Source organism: Trichosurus vulpecula, chromosome 8, assembly GCF_011100635.1.
Source record: "Trichosurus vulpecula isolate mTriVul1 chromosome 8, mTriVul1.pri, whole genome shotgun sequence".
In the NCBI taxonomy this organism is placed as follows: domain Eukaryota; kingdom Metazoa; phylum Chordata; class Mammalia; order Diprotodontia; family Phalangeridae; genus Trichosurus; species Trichosurus vulpecula.
This window is the reverse complement of record NC_050580.1, coordinates 131,516,033-131,530,929: the sequence shown is the minus strand read 5'-3', so window position 1 is coordinate 131,530,929 and position 14,897 is coordinate 131,516,033. Positions and strand designations below refer to the sequence as shown.

The 14,897-nt window shown below is 38.1% G+C and overlaps 1 protein-coding gene across 1 annotated transcript in view; it reads right to left on the bottom strand.

Moving 5' to 3' along the window:
- Positions 1-14,897, bottom strand: part of MCTP2 (multiple C2 and transmembrane domain containing 2) — a 214,555-nt gene that overhangs the window by 188,222 nt on the left and 11,436 nt on the right. Inside the window, exons 2-3 of the mRNA XM_036735251.1 lie at positions 2,386-2,448; positions 1,070-1,178 (exon numbers count right to left, since the gene is read on the bottom strand). Coding sequence (XP_036591146.1) covers positions 1,070-1,178; positions 2,386-2,448 — 172 coding nt within the window. The remainder of the gene's footprint in view (positions 1-1,069; positions 1,179-2,385; positions 2,449-14,897) is intronic.

Sequence of the window (14,897 nt, the reverse complement as noted above, 5' to 3'; positions counted from 1 at the left end):
CTATTTCTATCAAACAGATATGTATGCTAGGGCCCAGAGTTCTAAATAACCAGTTTCTCAGGGTTGATTTGTCTCTTTAATCCCATCAAGTTAATTGTTAACATTCTCAATTAAAAAAAATAGAAATGATCATAGAAGAATCATGGATGGGCCTAGAAGGCAAAATAAAGCTTGTCTTACAACTCAGGTCCTTTATTCATTTCATACACCTAGACAACCTTGATTATAATAAAGCTTAACAACAAAAAAGGAATAAAGGTCTTTTGCCCTTTGCATAACAAGTCTCCCTTCAGAAAACCATCAGACCTTCAACTTGGAGATGAGAATTTGTAAGATTAAAGAGTATAACATTTTCCTGACATTCAAGGACACTTGAGGAATTAACTTGGCAGAAGCAAACTCAAATTTTTAAAATTGCTTCATTTCAATTTCTTATGATTTCAATCTTTTCCTGACTGCATAACAAACTTGGCTGCAAATTCTATCTGTCTAGTCCTACTACCAGAAATTCAGATATCAATATGGAAGATGGCCAGGCTAAAACTTCAAGAGAGAGGCAGGAAACAAACAGGTGTGCATTATAGGTCAAAGATATTTTCTGTACAGATAAGGATTATTCTTTATCAGAAAAGTTCTAATAACTTTTAAGGGTCTTCATTTTTTTTCTGTTAATCATAGCTTGCTTCCTAACATGACTAATAAGGCATCTGTGGAATCCTCTAGAAAATACCAAATCACCAAATAAGAGGTAGCTGCAAAAAGCAATCATCCAACAAAATACCATTTGTGAAAAGTTCAGGTAAAGGTAGTAGTTAGAGTATTTGCAGAAGTGCACTCACCCAATATTGATTAATATTTTTCAAAAACTAATGCCATTGAAAAACTTAATGAACAAGTTTATCCTCCTTTCCTACTTGAAAATATTTGGATGCAATATCCCTAAACACAAATGGAAGAAATAAGAGGCAGAATGTGATAATAAATGCATATTAACAGTTCAGTACCAGAGTTAAAAGGAAAACATGAGAAAAAACCACAAATATTATATCAAATAAAACTGAGTCCTTACCACAGCGATCTCTAATGACAAGGTTCCTGCCTTCTTTCAGGTGTATGGTGAGGAGGTAAGCGAAAGGACTGGGGAGGTTACTTAAGCAATCCCCTGCTTCTTCTAGAGTCTATAGGAGATAGAGAAACCATTTACTTTTTTCCCTTAATTTGTAAGCAAAATAACATATTCATGCATGCATGTGCACACACACACACACACACACACACACACACACGCACACTCCACAAAACAAAAGCAAACAAAACTTTATTTTCTTCCTTAAGGAAGGAAAAATTGCTTAAAATTGTGATCCTTTTTAAGGGTGAAATGTTGATAGGCATTTATGAGTTCCATACACACACATACAGATATAGACAAACATATACACATTTTAATTTTCAGACTGTGTAATCCTACTCCTCATATGTCACTTACTATGTGAAACCTTCTTTGATCTCCATTAGTAATGAATATTATTTTTAAATCTCAGGTAGTCCGTTGTTTTGCTTACCCTTTAGTTCTACTACAGAATGTGCATCTACTATGTATTTATCATCCCTTGCATAACTGTTGTACTCTCATTATATGGTCAGATCCCATAAAGCAGTGCCTTCTCGGTCTATTCCCTTGTCCAAGCACAGTACTCTGCCCATGGTCAGCACTTAACTGTCTATTATGTTAAATCAAATACCACCCTATAATTCAATCATGAGATTGCCAGGCAAAATTAACATCCTGAGAATTGCCGAGATTGTTGATATCAAGTCACTGCATGTTTACTACAAAATGATTTCTTATGTTTGTCCTTCATTCTCGAAGAGGACCATGACATCAGGGAATGATGACATGACTTGCAGTTGGATTTGAGTGAGGGAGGGCTGCGCAAGGTAACCAGACTCACTTTCTCCTCCAGAGCCATCTGGGTCCAGTGACCTGATATTCATCAAGACCACTGGAGATGGCCCTGAATACAGTGGGAGACCCTGGTTCTTTTGGGCTAAGGTCTTTCCAGGTTCTCACTTTGAGTGAGGTAATGCCCATTTAGTGGATAGGCCTCTTTAAGAAGTGAGTCAAGGGATGGCCCCTTTAATCCAAAAAAAAAAAGTCAAACTGAGAGGGGAAGACCCTCAAAGTTGCTGGCTAAAAGAGAAACAGTTACTATTTACTGTTTGCAAAATGATTTACAAACTCCATAAATAAGATTGGTTAGTATTCAACGTTCTATATAGAGTTGAAACCAAATCCAGTCCTAACTTTACTTTCCTGTAAATATTTCCTTAGTATTATTTACTTGAGTGCTAGAGAATTTAAAAATAAAATAACCACAGACTCACAGATTGTTCTTCAAAAAGCTGGGAGGTCATTGAAGTATCCAAATCACTAGATCCACCTGGATTCTGTTGTTGGAAAAAAAAAGATTTTTTTAAACCCTGATAATAAATCAATTGAAAGAACTAAGCAGACTAATAACATAGAAAGATGTCTCTTCACCTGCTGAAAGTACTTCATCACCTTTGAACATTCGACAGGCTAAAAGCTTATGGATCAGACAACTCTGAAGACAGCTCTTCACCAGGGCTCTCACTTTGCAAATGTGTCACTTACACATTTTACGTCAGCTGAACCTAGGAAGTACTTAGCATTTTAATGCTTGTGTGGTAAAACTATGGTATAATGTGGATGACTAGTTCACAGAACACTTTGGGCAGAACATTGTACTCAGGAACTGAAGTATAAATGAGGAAAAATATAAAGTGGGAAGCTTTCCAAAATGAGGCCTGATGGTACTACTTTAAATATATCTTTGTGGAATTTGTAATCTTGTCTCAAGCTGTTAGATTACACATTTACTAAACTGGGGAGTGCATTTTCATCAGCTCTGAGTTAAAGACATATTCTAAACAAGTTGATCATTGCATGACATAGAATTGGAGAAAAACAGCTAGACGGCACCTCAGGTCATCTAGTCTTAACCCTTCCCAAAATCATAAATCCCATCTACAACATTCTTATTTTTATTTTTTCTCTTCTTAATTTTTTAAATATTTTAGTAAACATATACGTAGATATATAGACATATACTTCCCAAACATATTCTACTTCTAATCTTTGTTTTTATATTTATGCATATCTCTTGTTTCTTATCCCTCCTGATTCCTCTACTTTACTTGACTGACTACCTTGCCTTCCTATTACTTGCCTACCCCCCTCCAAGGATCCCTCCCCTATCCTCCCCACTCCCATAAATCTAAACACCCTTCTATACCCCCCTTTTCCCTATTCCCTTACACTCCCCTCTAAAAATCCCTCTTTTGTCCTCTCCCCCCTCACTATACCCCTATCATTTTATTTCTTCTAAATTTAGAAGACTTTTATACTCTTCTAAATATATATGTAATGTTTGCTCTTAAACCCATTCCTGATAAAAGTCGGTTACTAGAACTACCAGCCCTCCTCCGCCATCTAAATCCTCTGTATCCGTTCTTCCTCTTGCACCTCTTTTGTATAAATAGTTACTCTTTTTAGCTGTTTCTAAATGGTTTTGCTTTTTAAATTCATATCATAGTCAGGTTTATCCCCCTCTTTCTTATGAGCTCAACAATTATTAATAAGAATCTTAGACATATGTTTTATATTTTATATTACATAAAAGGTAAACAGTCTGTCCTTATGAATCCCTTATAGTCAGTCTTTGGTGTGTACCTTATGTTTCCCTTGGTTCTTGTATGTTGAATCTTCTATTAAGTTGAGGATTGTTTTTAACAAAGTCTTGAAAGTCCGAGGGTTTGTCAAATGTCCATTTTTTTCACTCAAGATAATACTTAAATTTGAAGGGTATGATATTTTCAGCCTCAGCCCCAGGTCTTTTGCTCTTTGATATATTGTGTTCCAAGACCTGAGATCCTTTAATATCTCTGCTGCTAGGTCTTGTATACTTCTAATTGTGGCACCATCATATTTAAATTGTTTTAATCTTGATGCTTTTAATATTTTATCCTTGAGCTGGGGGTTTTGGAACTTCACTATGATATTCCTATGAGTTTTCCTCATAGGATTTCTTTTAAGTGGTGTTCAATGGATTTTTTTCTATGGCTACTTCCTTGCCTTGTTCTAATGCTTCAGGACAATTTCCTTTGTTTCTTGTATTATTGTATCAAGATTCTTTTTTTTATCATAACTTTCAGGTATTCTGATTATCTTTATATTTTTTCCTCTTGCTCTATTCTCCAAATCTGCTGTTTTTCTTATAAGATGTTTCATTTTGGGTGGGGGTGGGGGGGTGGGGCAGAGCCAAGATGGCAGCTGGAAAGCAGGGACTTGCATGAGCTCCCCACCAGGTCCCTCCAAAAACCTATAAAAATGGCTCTGAACAAATTCTAGAACTGCAGAACCCACAAAATAGCAGAGGGAAGCAGGGCTCCAGCCCAGGACAACTTGGATGTTTGCTGGGTAAGGTCTATCACATGGAACCGGTAGCAGAGTGGAGCAGAGCCCAGTGTGGGATGTGCCCGGACCAACCTGACTGGGAGCCAGGCAGAACAGACCATAGGGCCCTGAATCATTCAGCTGTGGCAGTTCCCAGACTTCTCAACCCACAAACACCCAAGACAACAGAGAAGGTTAGTGGGGAAAGCTGTGGGACAGAGTGAAAGGAGTTCGCAGTTCGGCCACCACCACAGGGACAGAGGAGGTGGTGCAGCTCTGAGGCTGCTTACAGAGCTACAGGTGCAATTGCTTCCAGTCCCAGGCCCACCTGGTAGGAGGAATTAAGTGGCAGATCTGAGCCAGAGTGCAGAGCCAGTTTGGATCTGGGTCCAGTCTGAGTTGGCGGTTCTTGGGGGAGGAGGAGCACTGGTGTGGCAGAGCTTGCTGTATAGAATTAGCTCTGAAAATAACAGCACATCCCCTCAAGCTTGGAACAAAGTATTCTGTACTTTGCAAGCAGTCATACCCCGACAAAAAACTCAAGGGTCAAGTAGTTGGCTGGGAACATGGCCAGGCAGTGAAAATGGACTCTGATTCAGACTCAGACTTTGGAATCTTTCTTTGGTGACAAAGAAGACCAAAACATACAGCCAGAAGAAGTCAACAAAATCAAAGAGCCTACATCAAAAGCCTCCAAGAAAAACATGAACTGGTCTCAGGCCATGGAAGAGCTCAAAAAGGATTTGAAAAAGCAAGTTAGAGAAGTAGAGGAAAAATTGGGAAGAGAAATGAGAAGGATGTGAGAAAACCATGAAAAACCAGTCAATGACTTGCTAAAGGAGACCCAAAAAATACTAAAGAAAACAACACCTTAAAAAAATAGACTAACTCAAATGGCAAAAGAGCTCCAAAAGGCCAATGAGGAGAAGAATGCCTTGAAAGCCAGAATTAGGGGCAGCTAGGTGGCGCAGTGAGTAGAGCACCGACCCTGGAGTTAGGAGGACCTGAGTTCAAATCCAGCCTCAGACACTTGACACATGTACTAGCTGTGTGACCTTGGGCAAGTCACTTAACCCCGATTGCCCTGCCAAAAAGCAAAAAAAAAAAAAAGGCCAGAATTAGCCAAATGGAAAATGTGGTCCAAAAGACCACTGAAGAAAATACTACCTTAAAAATTAGACTGGAGCAAGTGGAAGCTAGTGACTTGATGAGAAATCAAGATATTATAAAACAGAACCAAAGGAATGAAAAAGTGGAAGACAAAGTGAAATATCTCATTGGAAAAACCACTGACATGGAAAATAAATCCAGGAGACATAATTTAAAAATTATTGGACTACCTGAAAGCCTTGATCAAAAAAAGAGCCTAGATATCATCTTTCAAGAAATTATCAAGGGGAACTGCTCTGATATTCTAGAACCAGAGGATAAAATAGAAATTGAAAGAATCCACTGGTCACCTCCTGAAAAAGATCCCAAAAAGAAAACTCCTAGGAATATTGTCATCAAATTCCACAGCTCCCAAATCAAGGAGGAAATACTGCAAGCAACCAGAAAGAAACAATTTGAGTATTGTGGACACAATCAGGATAACACAATATCTAGCAGCTTCTACATTAAGGGATTGAAGGGCTTGTAATATGATGTTCCAGAGGTCAATGGAGCTAGGATTAAAACCAAGAATCACCTACCCCGCAAAACTGGGTATCATGCTCCAAGGCAAAATATGGATTTTCAATAAAACAGAGGACTTTCAAGCTTTCTCAGTGAAAAGAACAGAGCTGAATAGAAATTTTGACTTTCAAATACAAGAATCAAGAGAAGCATGAAAAGGTAAACAAAAAAGAGAAATCACAAGGGACTTACTAAAGTTGAACTGTTTTGTTTCCATTCCTACATGGAAAGATGATGTGTATGATTCATGAGACCTTAGTATTAGGCTAGCTGAAGGGAATATACATACATGTGTGTATATATATATATATATATATATATATATAGAGAGAGAGAGAGAGAGAGAGAGAGAGAGAGAGAGAGAGAGGAGAGAGAGAGGGCACAGAGTGAGTTAAATATGAAGGCATGATATCTAAAAAAATGAGATCAAATTAAGGGATGAGACAGGAATATATTGAGAGAGGGAGAAAGGGAGAGATAGAATGGGGTAAATTATCTCACCCAAAAGTGGCAAGAAAAAGCAGTTCTGTAGGAAGGGAAGAGGGGGCAGGTGAGGGGGAATGAGTGAATCTTGCTCTCATCAGATTTGACCCGAGGAGGAAATAACATACACACTCAATTGGGTATCTTACCCTACAGGAAAGAAGGAGGAAGAAGATAAAAAGGGGGGGATGATAGAAGGGAGGGCAGATAGTGGGAGGAGGTAACCAAAAACAAACATTTTTGAAAAGGGACAGGATGAAGGGAGAAAATTCAATAAAGGGGGATAGATTAGGAAGGAGCAAAATATAGTTAGTCTTTCACAACATGAATATTGTGGAAGGGTTTTACATAATGATACACATGTGGCCTGTGTTGAATTGCTTGCCTTCTTAGGAAGGGTATGTGGGGAGGGAAGAGGGGAGAGAATTTGGAACTCAAAGTTTTTAAAACAGATGTTCAAAAAAAAAAAGTCTTTGCATGCAACTAGAAAATAAGATACACAGGCAATGGGGCATAGAAATTTATCTTGCCCTACAAGAATGTAAGGGAAAAGGGGATGAGAGGGGAGTGGGGTGACAGAAGGGAGGGCTGACTGGGGAATGGGGCAACCAGAATATATGCCATCTTGGCATGGGCGTGAGTTTAGAAATGGGGAGAAAATTTGTAATTCAAACTCTTGGGAAAATCAGTTCTGAAAACTTAAATAAATTAAATAAATAAACTATCAAAAAAAATCGAAAAAAAAGATGTTTCTCATTCTCTTCTATTTTTTCATTATTCATGTTTTATTTAATTATTTCTTAATCTCTTATGATTTCAGTGGCTTCACGTTGCCCAATTCTAATTTTCTAGGTGTCTTTTCCTCCTTGGGATTCTGGATCTCTTTTTCTAATTGGTTGACTTTCCTTTCATAAACTTCTTGTTTTTCTTGGATTATTATTTTTTTTTTTAGTTTTTCCTCTATTTGTGTCATTTGATTTCTAAAATCTTTTTAAAGATCTTCTATAAATTCTTTTTGGGCAAGTGACCATTTGACATTACTCTTTGGAGGTTTCTTTACTTCAATATCCTTCTCTGAAGATGAACCCCAGTCATCTCTATTCCCGTAATAGGTTTCTGTGGTTGGATTCTTTCTCCTTTACCTGTGCATTTTTTGGTAATACCTTGATTTTTGTAATCACCTGTAGCCCTGGGGTATGGGAAATGGTGCCTCTTGCACCAGATCTTCAGTTCTCCCCTCTAGCCTGGAACCAAAGCCAAACCCATGCCCACAGCCAAGGGCTTTCTGCCCCACTGCCTCTGCACTCACTGGGTGTGTGCTGGTTCCTTCTTGAACAGCTGGGTCTGGCAGTCCTCCTCAGCAGAGGTTCCCTCAATCTTTCTGGGCCTAAAGGCATGACTACTTTCACTATCCTGGGACGCAAAGTTCCAGTGGCTGGGGCCAAGGTAGCCTCTCTAACCAACTAACCCCAGGGCTTGCCTCTAGTTGTTTAAGCAGCTTGCTGGTTTGTTTAAACTGAACCTAGCCTGGAGGTGTTTACTCTTCTCCAGACCAAATCTTGTCCTGGGATTTTTCTTCATATCTTCTCAAACTGTCCCAGGAAGATCCTGGTTATGCCCCTATTCTTCTTTGTCTCCATCCACATTTTATTTGCCCTAAGGTGCTCTTTTAACTCTTTTGTGGGGGAAAATCTTGAGAGCTTTGAATTTTCTTACCTACTCCACCAACATCCCAGAATCCAACATTCTTAATCTACAATATTCAGTCTCTACGTCTCTACTGAAAGGGATCCAGGGACCAAAAATTCATTATTCCCAATGTCCCAGTTTGGGGCAGCAATAATTGCCAAGGACACACACACACACACACACACACACACACTTTAATTTTTTTTTTCTATTTGTTGACTCAAAATCTGACTTCCTCTAACTCCTACTGAATGCTCCCAGGGTCAAGCGCCATAAACTTAACCTCCTTCCACACAAAAACCCTTTGGATATTTTAAGATAGATATCATGTGCCCTCTCCCCAAATCTAAGAAGAAATGAACTCTGCTGTGTTCATTCAAGTGATGCTCACGATGAACAGTATCATGGTTCTTCAATATCCTGGTTGTCATCTTCTGGATACACACAGCTTATAAATATTTCAGTTCATTTCCTGATTTGAATATGTCAAGAAAGCCAGTAAATTATGCCACAGACTAATGAAACATGTGGTTAACAATGCTTCCTTAAATTTGCATAGAACTTTATAGTTAAAGAGCCTTTGTACCCACTGTCTAATTTAGTTTAATCTTAGTTGTAAGGGAACTCAGATGTTATCTAATTCAAACTTCTATCACATATGTGAATCCAGGACAGATGACCAAGTGATTGACCTCTGACTGAAAACTTCTTATTACTCCCTGTTTTACCAGTCTAACTCATAACTTTTGAGATAGTTCTTTTAGTATGTTCTAAAACTAAGCCAAAATATGCCTCCCTGCAGTTTTGATCCATTGGGCCTGGTTATGCCTTCTGTAACCACATAGAATAGATCTAACACTTTACAATCCTTCAAATACTTGATGTCAGCTATGCTGGAGAGATGGGGTAGTTATTACTATTTCCTATTTATAGATGAGGTAACAGAAGCAGAAAGTCCAAGCTCCTTGTCCATGGTCACACGGCTAGGCAGGGTTAGAACTAGGATTCCAACACAGGTCTATTGAATACAAGTTCAATGCTTCTTTCCTTTATGCCAGCAATTAGAAGGTAAGTCCACTGTGAATTTAGGATCATTCTTTGTGCATGTATTCCTAGCCCAGAACACAATGCTTGGCGCATAGCAGGGATTTGATTAATTGATTGATCTTACAGGAATTAGAAGGGCTCTTAATATTGTTAAAACTTTCTATCAAAGTAAACATCATGGAAGCAGGAATTCTGGTTTCAGAATATACTCAAAACTTTGTTTTATTCTTCCAGTGGCAGTGCCTTGAGGCCATCTAAATATAACATGACTTACCTCACAGGCCTCTAGATACCCTAATTCTGCATTATTCAATTCTAAACTTATTAATGTTCTTCCTTTTTTCTGGATTGATATTAGATTTTTAATGTCCAATGAAGCTGGGCTTCAGTATGCTCACATTTCATTCATAAGTGCTGTGGTCATCACATTTCAAAGTAGTTTTGTAATTTTAATGATGAAGAAATCGAGACTATTTCTTACCTGGTATCAAATAGTTTGTTAGTAATGTAGACTACAACCAAAAAATTCCTTGATTTTTTTCAGGTTCTTTAAACCTTACTTCATCAATTGTCTGAGTATGGAGAGTCATGAGAGCAAATCAATTAACTTCTGTGGACCTCAACTATCTCTTCTATGAAATGGTGATAATAACTAACTCACAGAGTTGTCAATAAGTCAAATCAAGTCAACGGGCACTTATTAAGTAAGCAACAAGCATTTATTGTGTGTTATGGATTGTGCTAAATGCTGGAGATACAAAGAAAGGCAAAAGACAATCCCTGCTTTCAAGAATCTTTTATAAAAGGGGCAGCTAGGTGGCGCAGTGAGTGGAGCACTGGCCTGGAGTCAGGAGGACCTGACTTCAAATCTGGTCTCAGATACTTGACACACTTACTAGCTGTGTGACCTTGGGCAAGTCACTTAACCCCAATCGCCCTACCTTTCCCCCTCCAAAAAAAAACACAAAAAAAACTGAAAAAGAATCTTTTATAAAGAAAATAGTTATTGTAAATTACAATATAAATGTAATTATAATACAAATTACAAAAGAAACTTGCTACAATTCATCCCTTTGGCTTTCTAAGCTGATGGCTCCAGCAGCACATTTGGAAACAAAATATAGGTAAATCAGAAAAATGCTTAGAACACTAGCTTCTTAGGTGGCTTCTGGGGGTATGGGATGGGAGGAGAGAAGCTTGATAACATGGAGAACTTCAGCCTGATGCCACAGGTCGTGTCTACCTCTGGCTCCGTTTTGGGGTCTGTCTGTTTTCATATTCAGAATATCACAAATAAAGGGGCATATAGAACAAACATCAGTCCAACATCATCCTAAATCCATGAACTAACAACCAGATACCATTCACTTATTCAGAATGGAACAGGGAAACTTCTTGCATTTCCGTTGGCAACGATATGCTTCCCTGAATTTTAACCAGGATCTCCACTCTCAATAAAACACTTCAGCATCCAAATACCTCTGCAGATATACCCTCATGAAACTGATAATTAAATTATTCTCTCTGATCCCCTGAAACCATAAACCAACCAGCAATCAAGTCAGAAAGCCCCTCTGTATGCTTTAGCAATAAAGCACCAACCTCATGAATGAGGCAATATGGATCCAATACTTCCAATTGGGAAAGGCTATACAAGGAAACATGCACTCCAAGCAAATCAGGCCCCCTCAGCATAGTTGTTGTGCCTTTGATACTTCTACACTTGTAAGATGCAATCTCCTTGGTTGCATTTTAAGAGTGAGCCTAATTTTACCTTAAATTAACTTTGGTTTAGTTTACAAATTGTTGGTTGGTTTGGTATTTTCTGGGTGGCCAGCTTATCATAATGTTCACCAGAAGAGATGATGTTTTATACAAAACGCCATTATGAGGGATTCTGAAAGCTCCATGATGAGGAGTGACTTTGTTCTGCTACTGTTATTGATTTCTCCTCCAGAAAGACTCAGCCAGGGAATAAAACCTGTGATAGAGATTCTTACTCTCTGGAACACTCTAAAAGCCTTTCACCAAAGGTGTCTTCCAATGTAACTTGACAGAGTAATTGTCATGACATCTTTTGAAATACTAAAGCAGAAATATAAGAGTACTGAGAAACAGGTTCTCAGGACTCTTTTCTCAATATCACATAACCTAAGGGCAGTGGTAGGTACTGTGAGATACAATGATAAAAATGAAGTGGTCACTACCTTCATGGAACCTACATTCTCCTGAAGGAAATAGCAAATATCCTCATAAGTACAAAAGGCATACAAAGATAAGGCAAATTAGCAGCTAGGGAGGGGCAGAATCATTTTAATTTTATCTCTCTCTCTCTGGGACTTGAAGGAAGCTAGGGAAATGAGGAGGCACTGATGAGGAAGGGAAGAATTCCAGGAACAGGAGACAATTAGTGAAAATACTATAGCAGGAGATATAGTGTCTTATGTGAGGAACAGCAAAGAGGCCCATGTCACTGGTTTGCAAAGTAAATAATATGTAATAATATGTAATAATAATGTAAATATATGGTAATATATGTAAGGTAATAATATGTAAAAACACTGGAAGGGTAGGAGACAGCACAGATATAAAGGCATGAAGGGTTTTGAACACTCAACAGAGAATTGGAATGATAATAGTTATTTAAAGCCCTTCCCAGTCTGGCGGTAGTTTATCTTTACAGACATACTATCTGCAGTTCATATACATATCCCAACCAAATTAGCCTACCAGCTATTTGTTCCTTATACATAAAATTCAGTTTTCCTTCTCTTTGACTTTGCATTGGCTTTCTCCCAAAACAAAATACAGTCCCTCTTTATTTCCACTTCCTAGAATTCCATGCCTCCTTCAAAGCTCAATGAGGTCTTTCCTGATCCTGCCCTCCCTAGCTGCTATTTTGCCTTATCTTTGTAGGACTTTTGTACTTACTTATAAGGATATTTGCTATCTCCTTCAGTAGAATGTAGGTTCCATGAGGGTAGTGATCACTTCATTTCTGTCATTGTATCTCACAGTACCTACCACTGCCCTTAGGTTATGGTGGTATTGAGAAAGAGTCCTGAGAACCTGTTCCTCAGTATTCTTATATTTCTGCTTTAATATCTCAACAGATCAGTGATTCCATGGGTGTTGGTAACTCCTCCTACCAACAGATTACAACCCTTACAAGTTTTAACAGATGTTCTTCCCAAATGCCAATAAGCCCTCAGACCCAACATCTGATGGCCCACTTTCTGGAGATAACCTTTTGATGTCCTCAGATAAAATCGGAGAGTCTATTGTTGTCAGGCACTTTGTCAAAGCTTTTATTGCTTGGTAAGGCAGGCCAAAGTTTAGACTAAGTTGACATAGGTTTCTAGAAGTTAGGGTCACCCTCTAAACAAAATTAGAGTCTCAGAGTAGGACTTTGGTGGAGTACATACTAGCATTCTATTCCAGAAAAAAATAAGTTGTATTTCGAAATAGCTCCTTTCTCCTAACTCACCCAAATAATGGCATCTGGTTGTCTCTTCAAGTTTGCTTTACCCATTTCTGCCACAGGATGATTCCGTAAAAGTAAGAAAGTGCTACCATTTAACCACTTTATTTTATTTACATACTTCTGAATGGACAGGTATAGTACATTTGTTTCAAAACAGTATAACAACTCTTCCTCCTTATAACAACAAGGACATTAAAGGCAATGAGTTCCATTAACTCACCATTATGATGGAGGTTATACTTGCAGAGAAGTCACAGAATTTAGAGTTATGGTTCCCATAGCAATAGTAACTGTCACACACTATATATACATATAAAGGTAAGAAAATGATCACCTTATGGAGGAATAGAAAATACTCCATATGCACAAAAGAGCAGAATTACAGCCACTGGGGGAACAATAACTTTTAATATTCTGACATATACAAATGTAAAAAAGCCTAAAGTACAGTCTACTGAGAGCTGGAGTTATGATATTATTATCTCTTTAACCAACCTCCTCCTTGTCCTTGAAATATATATGTATATATACATATAGTACACAATATAGTTTATACACACACACACCCCATCTTTGTGGTCATATGACATATAAAAATATGTATGTGTAAACATATATAAGCATACTTTTTCCTTGATCACTAAAAATTATCCTAATTATAGCCTTTACGATTTTAATGGAAGTTAGAAATGAAAAGCAAAATTTAGGAGGGGAAAAATGTGCCGTGTCAAATAGCAAAATGCTGTTCTCCTAACCAAGCATACCTGAATTATTACTCTGGCCAGAATCTACCTTCTGCCATTTAATATAATTCCTCATAGTAGGTTCAATGAATGTTTATTCATGATAATGAAGCATGTTATTAAAGGAAACCATTTCATCTCTATACATGTATTTCTCAGTGACTGGCACTAGCAAATACTTAACAAATGTCTGTTGATTGACTCTACATAGGTGCTTTAGGAATACCTATTTGGTTGGAGATACATAGATACATTTTAGGAGGGAGTTTGGAGATATATCTATAAATCTGGAACCATCTACATAGAGGTCATAGTTGGACTCATGAGAACTGATGAAATCACTGAGAGAGAGAAGAGGGTCTAGGAAGAAGCTCTAAGATATAACCATAAATAACAAGTAGGATAAGGATGATGATCCTGAAAAAGGAGGCTAAAAATATATAATCAAAATGTAGAATACCTAAAACATGAACTTTGACTTTGGAACATATGCTATTTTTGTGGTAGATTATAGTCCTAAATACTGGTTAATTTGAAAAGCATTTGCTAAATGCTAACTGTAAGTAGAACACTGTCCTAAGCATGTGGTTGATGCAGTTTAGACAAGCCATGTCCTTTGCTTTCAATGAAGCAGTAAGGGGAGAAGAAACAGATAACTATAAAATATGATATTAATTGTTTGGGATCTCTTTAATGTACCTAAGGGAAGCTAGGTGACACAGTGGATAGAGTGCCAGGCCTGTAGTCAGGAAGGCCTAAGTTCAAATCCATCCTCAGACACTTACTAGCTGTGTGACTCTGGGTAAGTCACTCAACTCTATTTGCCCCAGGTTCTTCATCAGTAAAATGAGCTGGAGAAGGACATGACAAACCACTCCAGTGTCTTTGTCAAGAAAATCCCAAATGGGGTCACTGAAGAGTTGGACACAACTGAAATAACTGAACAACAGCTATAATCACACCTAAGTTTCATGTAAGGTCCACAGTAGAATGTTGAAGATCAGCGAAGGCATCACAGAGTAGATAACATTTGAGGGAGGCTGTGGGGTACAGCAGAAAGAGCTCCGGAGTCAAAGGGACTTGGATTCAAATGCTGACTCTGACTCTGAATTTCTGTGGCTTTGGGAAGCCTTTCTGGCCCTCCGTTTTCTTAATTGCAAAATGAAGGCAATGGACTAGATGACCTCTGAGAGACTTCCAGAGTTAGATTTTTAATCATGTTTTATGATACTATTATTTGGGTTTTACCTGACAGACGGAAAAGAATTCAGCAAAGTGGGGAAAGCAGGATATTATAGCA